Here is a 15727-nt window from a genome sequence, read left to right as displayed (position 1 = left end):
TGTGTGTGTGTGTAAGTAGTCTAAGAATCTACTTTTTTATCCTACCAAGCGGCTTTATAATAGTGGATCAGTTTGGATCAGTTTGAAGTCCTTGATTATTTGTTGAAGCATCTATCTATCCCTGCTTTATGTTGAGAATTATTGTCCAAAAATACACAATTTTCATTGAATTGTAATGGTCTGATGTAGCATGGGGTCATAGGTTTAAAGCTCTCCCATAACAAGTGTTATTACAGTTATTCACTTAGAGGGAATACAACCTGCATTGGCTACAAGGCAATCTCTCTACAAGTGCTGCACTGTAAAATGTGAAATACTTGCTAAAAGTTTCACATTTGCTGCTTCACAAACTCAATTTCTGAGAGTACCATTGTTAAGGACACATTAGATAATGAATTCCCCTCTTATTCCCGTGTTAGTCAGTATAATTAACCTGAAGGCAATAGCTATAACCCGGGTGAAACGTAACATCATCATACAGGCTACACATCGTACATTAACAGTATAGGCTGCCTGTAGTGCTTATAGAGCAGGGCTCTCCAACCCCGTTCTCGGAGTGCTAACGTCCTGTAGGATTTCGCACCAACCCAATCTAGCGCACCTGATTCTAATAATTAGTTGGCTGATTAGCTGAATCAGGTTAGTTACAACTGGGGTTGGAGCGAAATCAACAGGAGGGTAGCGCTCCAGGAGCAGGGTCGGAGAGCCCTGTTATAAAGGCACCCATGACCCGAATCGTCAAGGCACAAAGGCAGAGGAGGAAATACTTCGTATCTGGGCATTTTGTTGATGGTTTGTGTGAGGTTGTTTGGACAGGAAGGGTTATTAGTCTCTGTCCTGGCTTCCCCCTGACCCGTCCTTGAACCTTTTGTTATCCCTGTCAAGGGGTCAGCAGTTGTGAACACAACAGGTCAGGGAGGAGAGCAACCTCTCTCTGTCCTCCCAGCAGATCGACTAGTCACATAATAAGCTGATGGTTGATGGATAGGGTCAGTTGAAGAAAGATAACAATCTGAAGCGTTCATCAAGTGACTGCCAATGATTTCAATCTGAAAATTATTTTTAGTTACATTTCTATGGATTTTCTAGGGCTGTACATTTGTGGGAGAATGTGGTCCTAAAAAAAGATTCTGCTGTCAATGTCATCTCACTGTAATTCACAGCTATGCCTTTATGCTCAGGTAAAATCCGATGGACAAATAAACTCCCATCATCTGAGCACCAGAGGCACGCTGTTGGCACAGTGACACCAAGGCCCACCATGTCTGTCTGCTCTTTCCCCTTCTCAGCTAGTTTAGAAGAGGCTGATCTGAGTTGGGTTGGTTTGGTCGATTACTCCTCCTGCATCAGATTTGCCCGTCCATCCCTTCTAAAATAAATGTTCTAATGGAATGCACTGTGTTCTGAACACTTAAAAAAATAGAAACTGATTTTGCGGGAAGTGGCAGATAATCAGTTTTGCTAACACAGACCTGGGAGAGAACCCACTAATGCTATCAAGTGCAGCAGAGATGTTCTAATCCATAATTCACTCTTCATTTGTGATTGCTTACATCAAGAAATTGCTTGCATTGTCCGTCAAAGGGGAGAATAATAGCAAAGTATAAAATAGCCAAGCTTCAACCTGTTTGTGTATGTACTGGCTGCTGGCGCTGCCCACTCAACAGCAACGTCTGTCACAGCGACTAATGGGAGCGTATGCTTTGCCAGGCGTCCACACAGAGAGGAGGTGTGTGTGTGTGTGTGTGTGTGTGTGTATGTGTGTGTGTGTGTGTGTGTGTGTGTGTGTGTGTGTGTGTGTGTGTGTGTGTGTGTGTGTGTGTGTGTGTGTGTGTGTGTGTGTGTGTGTGTGTGTGTGTGTGTGTGTGTGTGTGTGTGTGTGTGTGTGTGTGGGCTGATCTAGGCTGTGAGCTCACCGATGTAGATCAGGCTTATCTTTGCTGTGGCTTTACTCCTTTCTCAGCCTGTTTGCCAGAGCCACTTCCTCTGTTGAACCCTCCCACAATCAATCAGCTGAATCAATCTGATTTCACAGACTACCAGTCTTTTCTCAATTTCCTTAGATCATGTAAACTGTGTTTCATTGGTCAAGCCAACAGGAAATGCACTATTTCAATGAATACATGACATTTATCACATACCACACACAATTAACCAGCTAAAAAAGTAATGAAGCAATTATATAGAGCAATATGTTTTACACTTATTGTAAATCATATGCTACTCATATCTATGTGAATGTTGTAGCCTCCATGGCCTCTGTGCTGCATCTAAGCCATCCTCTGTTGTGTTGTAGGTGACCAAGATCCCAGTGGAGGCATGTGAGCAATATGGGACCTGCGGAGAGTGTCTGAGCTCTGAGGATCCTCATTGTGGCTGGTGTGTCTTGCTCAACATGTAAGTCCACTACCACACTATTCTTAAAAGGCACAATGGCCATGGTTTAACACACCAATCACATAACTTACCAACAGCTGGAATTTAGATGGAAAAAAGGAGTAAGAGTTTATAGAATCCCTTGAATAGAAAATGATGCTATTGAGCACACAGATACAGACAGACAAACTGTCACTGCTGGTATGGGGGGACAGAATGAGACAATGGGGACAGAGTACAGAAGGATTACAGGGAGTAGACAGGGTAACACACAGGGCTGCTGCAGACTCTATAACATTTTGGTCTTTGAGAGACTGGGCTTACATCTTAATTGTCTGACCGGCATGGTAGCTTACGTAATAGAACAGGACAGACCAGAAGGGATTCAGAAGATTAAAACCCAGGCAGTGTTTCTGAACATTTACAGAAACAGACCTCAGAAAGAATTTAATATGCAGTATTATATGGCATTTGCATTTCAGCAATCTCTACGATCATCATTATCTAAATTGCAGCTCTTGGAGTGCACTCTTATCATCCTACTTGACTAGCAAAACACAGAATGGATTTATCCTAATTATACAGAACAAAAATATAAATGCAACATGTAAAATCTTGGTCCCATGTGTCATGAGCTAAAATAAAAGATCCCACAAATTGTCCACATGCACAAAAATCTTATTTCTCAAAAATGTTGTGCACAGATTTGTTTGCATCTCTGTCATTTGCCAAGATAATTTTTCCACCTGCCAGGTGTGGCATATCAAGAAGCTGATTAAACAGCATGATCATTACACAGGTGCACCTTGGGCTGGGGACAATAAAAGGCCACTCTAAAATGTGCAGTTTTGTCACACAACACAATGCCACAGATGTCTCAAGTTTTGAGGGAGCGTGCAATTTGCATGCTGACTGCAGGAATGTCCACCAGAGCTGTTTCCAGAGAATTTAATGTTCATTTCTCTACCATAAGCCACCTCCAACTTCGTTTTAGAGATTTTGACAGTACGCCCAACCTGCCTCACATCCGCAGACCACGTATAACCATGCCAGCCCAGGACCTCCACATCTGGCTTCTTCACCTGTGGAATCGTCTGAGACCAGCCACCCGGACAGCTGATGAAACTGTCGGTTTGCATAACTGAAGAATTTCTGCACAAACTGTCAGAAACTGTCAAATCAAATCCAATCACATTTTATTGGTCACATACACATGGTTAGCAGATGTTAATGCGAGTGTAGCGAAATGCTTGTGTTTCTAGTTCCGACAATGCAGTAATAACCAACAAGTAATCTAACAATTCCACAACTACTACCTTATACACACAAGTGTAAAGGGATAAAGAATATGTACATAAAGATATATGAATGAGTGATGGTACAGAACGGCAAGATGCAGTAGATGGTATAGAGTACAGTATATACATATGAGATGAGTAATGTAGGGTATGTAAACATTATATAAAGTGTCATAGTTTAAAGTGACTAGTGATACATTTATTACATCCAATTTTTTATTATTAAAGTGGCTAGAGATTTGAGTCAGTATGTTGGCAGCAGCCACTCAATGTTAGTGATGGCTGTTTAACAGTCTGATGGCCTTGAGATTGAAGCTGTTTTTCAGTCTCTCGGTCCCAGCTTTGATGCACCTGTACTGACCTTGCCTTCTGGATGACAGCGGTGTGAACAGGCAGTGGCTCGGGTGGTTGTTGTCCTTGATGATCTTTTTGGCCTTTCGGTGACATCGGGTGCTGTAGGTGTCCTGGAGGGCAGGTCGTTTGCCCCCGGTGATGCGTTGTGCAGACCACACTACCCTCTGGAGAGCCTTGTGGTTGAGGGCAGTGCAGTTGCTGCACCAGGCGGTGATACAGCCCAACAGGATGTTCTCAATTGTGCATCTGTAAAAGTTTGTGAGGGTTTTAGGTGTACGCCGAGGAACTTAAAACTTTCCACCTTCTCCACTACTGTCCCGTCAATGTGGATAGGGGGGTGCTCCCTCTGCTGTTTCCTGAAGTCCACAATCATCTCCTTTGTTTTGTTGATGTTGTGTGAGAGGTTATTTTCCTGACACCACACTCCAAGGGCCCTCTCCTCCTCCCTGTAGGCCGTCTCGTTGTTGTTAGTAATCAAGCCTACCACTGTGGTGCCGTCTGCAAACTTGATGATTGAGTTGGATGCGTGCATGGCCATGCAGTCATGGGTGAACAGGGAGTATAGGAGAGGGCTGAGAACGCAGCATTGTGGGGCCCCAGTGTTGGGGATCAGCGGGGTGGAGATCTTGTTTCCTACCCTCACCACCTGGGGGCGGCCCGTCAGAAAGTCCAGAACCCTGTTCCACAGGGCGGGGTCGAGACCCAGGGTCTTGAGCTTAATGACGAGTTTGGAGGGTACAATGGTGTTAAATGCTGAGCTGTAATCGATGAACAGCATTCTTACATAGGTATTCCTCTTGTCCAGATGGGTTAGGGCAGTGTGCAGTGTGATTGCGATTGCGTCGTCTGTGGACCTATTGGGGCGGTAAGCAAATTGGAGTCGGTCTAGGGGGTCAGGTATGGTGGAGGTGATATGATCCTCGACGAGTCTCTCAAAGCACTTCATGATGACGGAAGTGAGTGCTACTGGGTGATAGTCAATTAGCTCAGTTACCTTAGCTTTCTTGGGAACAGGAACAATGGTGGCCCTCTTGAAGCAAGTGGGAACAACAGACTGGGATAGGGATTAATTGAGAGAAGCTGATGAGCTCAGAGAAGCTCATCTGCGTGCTCATTGTCCTCACTCGGGTCTTGACCTGACTGCAGTTCGGCATCATAACCGACTTCAGTCGCCAAAAGCTCACCTTCGATGGCCACTGGCACTGTAGAAGTGTGCTCTTCACAGATGTCCCAGTTCTTCCATGGCCTGCATATTCATCAGACATGTCACCCAATGAGCATGTTTGTTATGCTCTGGATTGATGTGCACGACAGCATGTTCCAGTTCCCGCTAATATCCATCAACTTCCCACGTCCATTGAAGAGGAGTGGGACAACATTCCACAGGCCACAATCAACAGCCTGAACAACTCTATGCGAAGGAGATGTGTCGCGCTGCATGAGGCATTTTGTGGTCACACCAGATACTGAATGGTTTTCTGATCCACGCCCTTAAATATTTTTTTAAGGTATCTGTAATCCCACACATGTGAAATCCATAGATTAGGCCCTCATTTATTTATTTCAATTGACTGATTTCCTGATATGAACTATAACTCCGTAAAATGTTGCATTTATATTTTTGTTCTGGTACTTTATTCGTCATTTGTTGACTTTAGTTCAGTTTCCACTCCAAGTCCCAGTATTATACCTGTATGTATGCTACTTCTGTAACGCTCATCTACTTCGTCCTCCTCCTCAGACGAGGAGAGGCGAGAAGGATCAGAGGACCAATGCGCAGCGTGATAATTTGACATACTGATTTATTAAATGATAGACGACTCTGGCTGGTCATGGCTGGCTGACGGCTCTGGCTGGTCATGGCTGGCTGATGGCTCTGGCTGGTCATGGCTGGCTGACGGCTCTGGCTGGTCATGGCTGGCTGACGGCTCTGGCTGGTCATGGCTGGCTGACGGCTCTGGCTGGTCATGGCTGGCTGACGGCTCTGGCTGGTCATGGCTGGCTGACGGCTCTGGCTGGTCATGGCTGGCTGACGGCTCTGGCTGGCCATGGCTGGCTGACGGCTCTGGCTGGTCATGGCTGGCTGACGGCTCTGGCTGGTCATGGCTGGCTGACGGCTCTAGCTGCTCCTGTCTGGCTGACGGCTCTGGCTGCTCCTGTCTGGCTGACGGCTCCTGAACTGCCCGTCTGCCCAACGTCGTCTGAACTGTCCGTCTGCCAAGCGCCGCATGAACTGCCCGTCTGTACTGAACCTCAAAGCTGCCCGTCTGTACTGAGCCTTCAAAGCCGCCCGTCTGTACTGAGCCTGCAAAGCCGCCCGTCTGCCATGAGCCTTCAGAGCCGTCCGCCAGACAGGAGCCGCTAGAGCCTTCCGCCAAGACAGGAGCCGCTAGAGCCTTCCGTCAGACAGGAGCAGCCAGAGCCTTCCGCCAGACAGGATCAGCCAGAGCCTTCCGCCAGAGCCTTCCGCTGTGTATGTTGCACCACACGGGACTGTTTTGGTTTGTCGTTCGTGTATGTAGTCTGTTCCTGTTCGTGCGTTCTTCGTATTTGTAAGTTCTCAAGTCCAGGTCTGTCTACATCGTTTATTTGTTTTGTAGGTTGTTGAAGTGTTTTCGTGTTTCGTCTTTCTTTAATAAACTTCATTATGTCATATAACAACGCTGCGCTTTGGTCCGCTCATTCACCACAAGACGACCGTTACAAGTTCCATGAGCTACTATTCACTATATAGCTAATATTGCCTGAATTAAATACTCAACTTGTCTCTCAAGAGTAAAACAAGGAGTTAGAAAATGCAACATGCAATCACTGTATATGCCCACCCAAAGCATGTGGAGGTAAAGCCCCATGTGACCTACAGAAGAGTGTGTGTGGTGTGTTAATGTCTAAGGGGCTAGGACAGGAGAACAAACAGCTCTATCAGACATGACATGGAGGGGGAGATGAGATAAAAGGGAATGAAAGGGCGTCTGGAATGAAATAGCTGTCCAGAGGCACTTCAATTAATGAGAGGCCAAGAAGTTAGTGTCTATTCTCCCTGTGGGTGCAGGCTGTATCAAGGAGACGGTAGGAACAACAACCATCCATTCTGCCTTCATTGTCTTGCAATTACAGTTGAGGTCTCTGTGCGCTTTGAAGGCTCTCATGAGATGTCACCCTCGACAACATCTGAGAGTTCATTAAGCACCGTCTCATCCCGCAGTGGGCATTACAAATGTAAAAGAGAGACACGCTCTATTGTCAAATCCTCGTCAAGAGGAAGCGTGATCGCTGAGAGAGGCAACCTTGAGATCCTCTCATTGTCTTACATGCATTTGTTTTGTGTTTGTGTGCATTTTCTAAATCTCCACGTCCCAAGCTATCACAATGTCTCGTTTAAAGAGACTGATTATATAACCCCAACATAAAACCCAATTTATCACATCTTACAACAATCCAGAACAATCCAATCACACTGATATGGGCTCACTTTCCTTAGTTGACCTTAATTGCTTTGATGTTGCAGCAATGTTGTTTAGATGTTCCTTAACATCTTGAATAATGTCCTGGTTCCCATCCATAGGTGTGCAAGAAGAGACCGGTGTCAGAGAGCAGAGGAGCCTTTCCGGTTCGCCACTGATATCGAACGTTGTGTGAAAATTATCGCTCACCCAGACAGCATTGCCGTGTCAGCACACAGTGTGCCCGTGAGTCAAATCTTAACCGTTCGTTCTTTACTTCTGATCAAACTGATTCTTACATGTTCTGAGTTTGATGGTGGTGACTTGGTCCTGAGTTTTTCATGACAGACCAGACAGTTCCAAACCAGCTATCCCTCTCCGCCTCTGCTATAGCTCCTGTTGGAGGTGACTTGGTCCTGAGTTTTTCATGACAGACCAGACAGTTCCAAACCAGCTATCCCTCTCCTCCTCTGCTATAGCTCCTGTTGGAGGTGACTTGGTTCTGAGTTTTTCATGACAGACCAGACAGTTCCAAACCAGCTATCCCTCTCCTCCTCTGCTATAGCTCCTGTTGGAGGTGACTTGGTCCTGAGTTTTTCATGACAGACCAGACAGTTCCAAACCAGCTATCCCTCTCCTTCTCTGCTATAGCTCCTGTTGGAGGTGACTTGGTCCTGAGTTTTTCATGACAGACCAGACAGTTCCAAACCAGCTATCCCTCTCCTCCTCTGCTATAGCTCCTGTTGGAGGTGAGCAACGTGCCAGACCTCTCAGCTGGGATCAGCTGTGCCTTTGGAGAGCAGGCGGAGATGGAGGGTCATGTCAACGGCAACAGAGTCATGTGTCTGTCCCCGTCTGGCAAGGAGGTCCCACACATACCTGAAGGACAAGGTGAGAAAAGATATAGCTCCAGTATACAACCTATTTCTCTGTGTTCCTCAGTGATACAGATGTGACCTCTTTTTCAGAGGACCAACAGCCTGAATAAAGTTAAGCACTGTATAACCAAAAACCTGGAAATCCATAAATATACTCAAAATCAGATGTATCCTTACCCCCCCCCCCCCCCCCCCCCCCATCTATCAGATTGGTTGAGTGTGGAGCTGCGTTTGAACTCTAAGGAGACAGGTCAAATGCTGGGCAGTGCAGAGGTCAAGTTCTATAACTGCAGCGTGCATCACACGTGAGTACAACACCCTCCGGCCCACACATGATCTGATCCATTCAATAGATAGTAGAGTACAACCTCATTAAGGACATTGATGTACGCAACCCCACTTAAGTACAGGCAGGTAGGTAACCTCTAAATTCCGATTTAAGTCAACCTTAGGCAGTCAACCCCGCATTGTTAGCTTATTTGGTTATACTTAGTGTTTCTAGAATGGTTCCCTGAGGAACAGTGTACATCATTCAGTGTACATCATACAGCCATTTTGAGCCTGTAATCGAACCAACAAAGGCTGATGCTCCAGATATTCAATTAGTCGAAAGAAGGCCAGTTTTATTGCTTCTTTAATCAGGACAACAGTTTTCAGCTGTGCTAACATAATTGCAAAAGGGTTTTCTAATGATCAATTAGCCTTTTAAAATGACAATCTTGGATTAGCTAACACAACTTGCCATTGGAACACAGGAGTGATGATTGCTGATAATGGGCCTCTGTACGCCTATATAGTTATTCCATAAAAAATCAGCCGTTTCCAGCTACAATTTCTAAGTGACCCCAAACTTTTGAACAGTAGTGTATATACAAAAGTATATGGACATCCCTTCAAATAAGTAGATTCGGCTATTTCAGCCACACCCGTTGCTGACAGGTGTATCAAATCGAGCACACAGCCATGCAATCTCCATAGACAAACATTGGCAGTAGGATGGCCTTAATGAAGAGCTCAGTGACTTTCAACGTGGTATCATCATAGGATGCTACCTTTCCAACAAGTCAGTCTGCCAAATTTCGAGCTGCCCCGATCAACTGTAAGTGCTGTTAATGTGAAGTGGAAACATCTAGGAGCAACAACGGCTCAGCCGCGAAGTAGTAGGCCACACAAGCTCACAGAACGGAACCACTGAGTGCAGAAACATCTGTCCTTGGTTGCAACACTCACTATCGAGTTCCAAACTTCCTCTGGAAGCAACGTCAGTACAAGAACTGTTCGTCAGGAGCTTCATGAAATGGGTTTCCATGCCTGAGTAGCTGCACAGAAGCCTAAGATCACCATGCAAAATGTCAAGCGTCGGCTGGAGCGGTGTAAAGCTCGCCATCATTGGACTCTGGAGCAGTGGCAACTCGTTCTCAGGAGTGACGAATCACACTTCACCATCTGGCAGTCCGACGGACTAATCTGGGTTTGGCGGACGCCAGGGGAATGATACCTGCCTCAATGCACAGTGCAAGGAGGAATAATGGTCTGGGGCTGTTTTTTATTGTTCAGGCAGGGGCCTTAGTTCCAGTGAAGGGAAATATTAACACTATGCATACACTGACATTCTAGAAGATTCTGTGCTCCCAACTTTGTGGCAACAGTTTGGGGAAGGCCCTTTCCTGTTTCAGCATGACAATGCCCCCGTGCACAAAGGGAGGTCCATACAGAAATGGTTTGTCGACATCGGTGTGGAAGAACTTGGCTGCCCTGCACAGAGCCCTGACCTCAACCCCATCGAACACCTTTGGGATGAATTGGAATGCCGACTGCGAGCCAGGCTTAATCGCCCAACATCAGTGCTGACCTCACTAATGCTCTTGTAGCTGAATGGAAGCAAGTCCCACAGCAATGTTCCAACATCTAGTGGAAAGCCTTCCCAGAAGAGTGGAGGCTGTTATACCACCAAAGGGGGGACCAACTCCATATTAATGCCCATGATTTTGGAATGAGATGTTCGATGAGCAGGTGTCCACATACTTTTGGTGATGTAGTGTAGCTCTCTGGCAGGTACAGTCAGTTCAACTTTAACATATTACAATAATACAAATGCAGTACAAAGCCTCATCACATCCAATTCATCAGAATGAGGTGTCCATTAGCAGCTAGCGACCCTCTCTGGTCTATAGTGTGATTAATATGTCAGCCTCCCCCTTCTCTCCCCTCCCTTTTCGCCTCACACAGCACAGCAGCATCACATCAGCCTCCGTGATTAATTATCCTGTGTTTGAAACGACTTGGCAGGCCAGTTCTATTAATACAGAGCTGTTACAGAACATACTGACTTACTGTTGCTCGTGGCCTTTCTGATACACTGCTGTATTAACATTATGCGTTAGTGGTACAATGTTGAGGAAACTAACTATGCTCTCTTCATGCACTGTATCTTGGATGGATCATTAGAAATGTGTTTGGCCACAGAGTCTCTGGAAGCATTTGGATGTCTGTTGGCTGGTTGGTCATATGATGTCTGTAACGTGTCCATCTGTCCCTCCTTCTGTCTTTGCCCTGCAGGTGTCTGTCCTGTGTGAACAGTACCTTCCGCTGCCACTGGTGTAAATACCGCAACCTGTGTACTCACAACCCTTCCAGCTGCTCCTTTCAGGAGGGCCGGGTCAATGCCTCAGAGGTAGCTACATGGCTATGGATTAACAAACACCAGATTAACAGTTTTGTCTCTATAATACATATTAACACATGTTTACATTAACCAGTGTTTAATCTATCTATATAATTGAATGGACCTTGAAGCTTTTTGATGTCTGACCTTTGACTCCTGGCGTACGTTCTACAGGACTGCCCCCAGCTGCTGCACTCTGGAGAGATCCTGATCCCAGCAGGGGAGGTGAGACCCATCACCTTGAGGGCCCGGAACCTTCCCCAACCCCAGTCTGGCCAGCGGGGTTACGAGTGTGTGCTCCACGTCCAGGGAAACAACCACCGCGTCACTGCCCTGCGCTTTAACAGCTCCAGCGTGCAGTGTCAGAACAGCTCGGTACGTACCATGTGACCCTCTCTAACACTCCCGCCGGAACCAGCCTCAATCTGGCTGTGCATTATCCAGGACCATTATCTCTAGTCCAGTGAATTACATCTGAGGTAGTCTCTGAGCGTAATCTGAATCTGATCTCATCCCACTGAAATGATCTGTCATGCGGTGTCTTGATAAAATAAGAAGTAGGTTGTCTGCAGTGGAAGGAGTAAAACAGACATCTAAATTATGTCTGAAACCTAACATGTCCCTGTCATTCAAACATACATCTAGGACCTTGTAATAGGGACATAATAGGTTCCCTTGAGACTCAAGTTTCAGTGGAGACCAACTTCTCAGATAGTTGAGTGAGGAAGAGTGGCAGACAGGGCTACACAGACTACATGACATTTTAATGTATCTATACCTCACTCTCCTCTCTCACGTCCAATGAACAGCCTCTCTAGTCCCCGCAGAGTCCTGGGCACGTCCCAGTAGAGAGGAGCAGACAGTGATCATAGAAATGACAGGTGGTTAAAAGCCTCATCTCTCTCTCTCTCTCTCAGTACATCTATGAGGGTGTAAGGATCAGTGACCTGGCGGTGGAACTTTCTATCGTTTGGAACGGCAATTTCATCATCGACAATCCCGAGAAGATTAAAGGTGCCTGTGACATCCATCATTGCCTGCAATTGCTGAGGAGTGGAAAACAGTCACTCTGTTGGGATGGATGGGGTCTAGCCCATGTCAAAGCTTCCCCTCTGCCTTCAGACAAAGTTCACATGGCACTCACGCTCTACTGTGTTATTATTAAGTACTGGCCAATCATTTGTGCTGTGAGGGTGAAGGGTGAACTTTTGTGTTTACCATTTTGGTTTCTGACTGTTAGAACTCTTTCCATTATGTATTTGGTTGTAGAATAGTGCCATTCAATATCTAAATACTGTGAAATATACAAGCACTGAATATAATTCAACTGCGGTCCTCCTCTATCCCACAGTGCACCTGTATAAGTGTGGTGCCCAGCGGGACAGTTGTGGCATGTGTCTGAGGGCCGAGAGGAAGTTCCAGTGTGGCTGGTGCAGTGGAGAAGGCCGTTGCACCATGAAGCAGCACTGCTCACCCATCAGCCCCTACGCCAGCCGCTGGCTCAACCTGTCCGCCAGGAATGTCAGGTGTACCAACCCACGCATCACCGAGGTTAGTTAATCAGTGAGACCCTTACCTTTTCCTGCAAACCTCTACTTTAACCTTCATCATTATCCATCATAGGGCCTTAGTAATAAGAGGCCTTCTCAGAAATAACCAGTAAAAACACTGGGATCGGTCCTTAGACATGAGCATCATATCCTCCTTCAAATCAGTAGAACACAATTAAGGAAGGACTATACGAGACACAGTGTGTGCCATATAGAGGTCAACATTATCTCTGCAACCAAATGAATGCAGCCATGAGCCATGCACTATGCAGCCTATTTTGTGAGTCTTTTTGGCCCTAACACCTTCTTTATTACGAGAGACATAGTGGGTCAGACAGACATATAACTAATGCTCCCACTTCAAAGAGCCTTTGAAGTCCCTGTCACATTATTAGTGTTTCAGTGGCAGTCTGGGAGGGAATTGATTCAGACCCGGGCTGCTACTACTGCCTGCTGCTGGGAACAGGGATAGAGCTGCACTACAGACCTGAGGGGTGTTTGTGTGTTCAAGCCATTTTAAGGAGAGCTTCTGAATAATTATCTTTGTACATAGTGATGCAGTGCTGCTACAAGGCCTACGCATGGAATATTACTTAAAGGCTGTATTTAAACCGCATGATTTCTGATTGATATGTTTTCTACCTATTATTTGATCCTCTCACTTTGAAACACTAATATACAGTGTTCTGAAGTGTTCTAAGTCTCACACTTCTCCATGCCACTGTCTCCTCCCTGTAGGTGAGCCCAGTGGCAGGGCCTCCAGAGGGGGGAACACTGGTCACCATACAGGGAATGAACCTGGGCCTGTCCTTCTCAGAACTGTTGGGGAACGTGGAGGTGGCAGGGGTACATTGCACTCCACAGGAAGAGGGCTACATCACTGCAGAACAGTAAGAACCAATACGCACAGAAGCACCCAGACACACATGCATGCACACACTCAGGCACTTACACTTAAACACACACACACACACGCACACACAAAGAATACAACCAATGATAGAGATAGAGATAAACAGCTTGCAGCAGGCTTGCTTTAGTGTACTGAGGAGTAGAGAGCAGAGCTGTTTTGTGTGTCTTCGTGAGGCTGACGGCACCGCTGTAATTGAAATGCGCTGCATGTCACTGAGTGCAGAGACAATCTGTTAGCCATGGGTTTCTCTCACAGCCATGCCATTCAATTGGTCCATGGCTGAGGGCACCTTATTTATATCCTTGTATAAAGAAACATGCCAGCAGGAAATTGGAAAACTCGCCCGACATAGCACAGGGGGGGCGAGAAGAGGATTCATTGGGTCCTGTTCTTGTCGGGTGAAAGGTTAATCCCTAAAACATTTCTGGGACTACTCATTTAGGCCCCACACAGTGCTTTAAAGCATGGCATTACAACCATTATTTTTACTGTCGGTCAGTTTTTATAATGACTTATTCATTGCATACTTTATCTTATTGACCTGACACGCTAACACATTTATGGAGAACACACTGTTGCCATGGTGACCGAGTTAATGGTGGGTGGTAGAGATGGGATGTAGTTTAACATTGCTATTCTATTGGTGCTATTGGTTTTCCATTAGGAAGAACGATGGCCTTCCATATTGACCTACCACTACTTTGAAAGCCACAATCACATTGAATGGAGAGACCAACAGAAAATAGCACTTTCTGTTCACTTGAAAAACGTGTACAGCAAAGTCTCTCTCTCTCTCTCTCTCTCTCTCTCTCTCTCCAGGATTGTGTGTGAGATGGACTCTACGTCTCAGGGAAGGGCACCTGGTCCAGTCCAGCTGTGTGTTGGTGAATGTAGACCAGAACTACGAACTCAGTCCTCCCAGCTCTACTCCTTTGTGGTATGATATGCATACATAGTACACATCTCTCTACTACAGTATTATTGCTCTGTAACAGTTTGTTCTCATACACTATCATATGAGTCATCGACAACAGAGTTGACAAAGTAACATGCCATGTCTAATATTGAGAAAATACTATTTTCCCAGACCTCTAACCTGGTGGGACTGACCCCTGGCCGAGGGCCTGAGTCTGGTGGCACTAAGGTCACCATCGTGGGGGAGAACCTGGGTGCTGGTAGCAGAGTGAATGTTACCTTTGGAAACCAGACCTGTGAGCTGTACAGGTGAGTGCAGAGGAGAAGGCCAAAAGAGAACCCTCTACGGAAGTTCCTACAAAGTTCCTTATATAAAAGTGTGGACTTGATGAAAGTGCCAACTGTTATTTTTTCGGGACCTATTTTAAAAGGTCCTGTGCAGTTAAATATGTGATTTTCCTGGGTTTTATATACACAACATGACCAAAGGTATGTGGACACCTGCTCGTCGAACATCTCATTCCAAAATCATGGGCATTAATATGGAGTCGGTCCCCCCTTTGCTGCTATAACAGCCTCTACTGTTCTGGGAAGGCTTTCCACTAGATGTTGGAACATTGCTGTGGGACTTGCTTCCATTCAGCCACAAGAGCATTAATGAGGTCGGGCACTGATGTTGGGCGATTAAGCCTGGCTCGCAGTCGGCATTCCAATTCATCCCAAAGGTGTTTGATGGACTTGAGCTGAGGGCTCTGTGCAGGCCAGTCCAGTTTTCCACACCGATCTCGACAAACCATTTCTGTATGGACCTCACTGTATGGACCTCAAGCACAGAATCATCTAGAATCATCTAGAATGTAATTGTATGCTGAAGCATTAACAGTTCCCTTCACTGGAACTAAGGGGCCTAGCCTGAACCATGAAAAACAGCCCCAGACCATTATTCCTCCTCCACCAAACTTTACAGTTGGAACTATGCATTGGTGCAAGTAGCTTTCTCCTGGCATCCCCCAAACACAGATTCATCTGTTGAGCTGTTTCAACGCGTTTCCACTGCTCCAGAGTCCAATGGCGACGAGCTTTACACCACTCCAACCAACACTTGACATTTTGCATGGTGACCTTAGGCTTCTTTGCAGCTGCTCGGCCATGGAAACCGATTTCATAAAGCTCCCGACGAACAGTCTTATGCTGAAGTTGTTTCCAGAAGCAGTTTGGAACTCGGTAGTGAGTGTTGCAAACGAGGACAGACGTTTTTACTCATTACACACTTCAGCACTCGGCGGTTCCGTTCTGTGAGCTTGTGTGGCCTACCACTTTGCGGCTGAGCCGTTG

The 15727-nt window shown here is 46.1% G+C and overlaps 1 protein-coding gene across 4 annotated transcripts in view; it reads left to right on the top strand.

Moving 5' to 3' along the window:
• Positions 1–15727, top strand: part of LOC129815146 (plexin-A2-like) — a 59499-nt gene that overhangs the window by 29915 nt on the left and 13857 nt on the right. The window contains exons 5-15 of one of the 4 annotated variants that reach the window (XM_055868576.1): positions 2297–2397; positions 7594–7717; positions 8209–8362; positions 8558–8654; positions 10909–11023; positions 11189–11389; positions 11932–12028; positions 12366–12565; positions 13303–13454; positions 14297–14414; positions 14565–14701. In XM_055868576.1, the coding sequence (XP_055724551.1) occupies positions 2297–2397; positions 7594–7717; positions 8209–8362; positions 8558–8654; positions 10909–11023; positions 11189–11389; positions 11932–12028; positions 12366–12565; positions 13303–13454; positions 14297–14414; positions 14565–14701 (1496 nt within the window). The other 3 variants (XM_055868577.1, XR_008753398.1, XR_008753399.1) reach the window with 3 other exon arrangements.

The sequence above is a fragment of the Salvelinus fontinalis genome, chromosome 18, assembly GCF_029448725.1.
Source record: "Salvelinus fontinalis isolate EN_2023a chromosome 18, ASM2944872v1, whole genome shotgun sequence".
Taxonomy (NCBI): domain Eukaryota; kingdom Metazoa; phylum Chordata; class Actinopteri; order Salmoniformes; family Salmonidae; genus Salvelinus; species Salvelinus fontinalis.
This window is presented reverse-complemented; position numbering and strand designations above follow the sequence as displayed.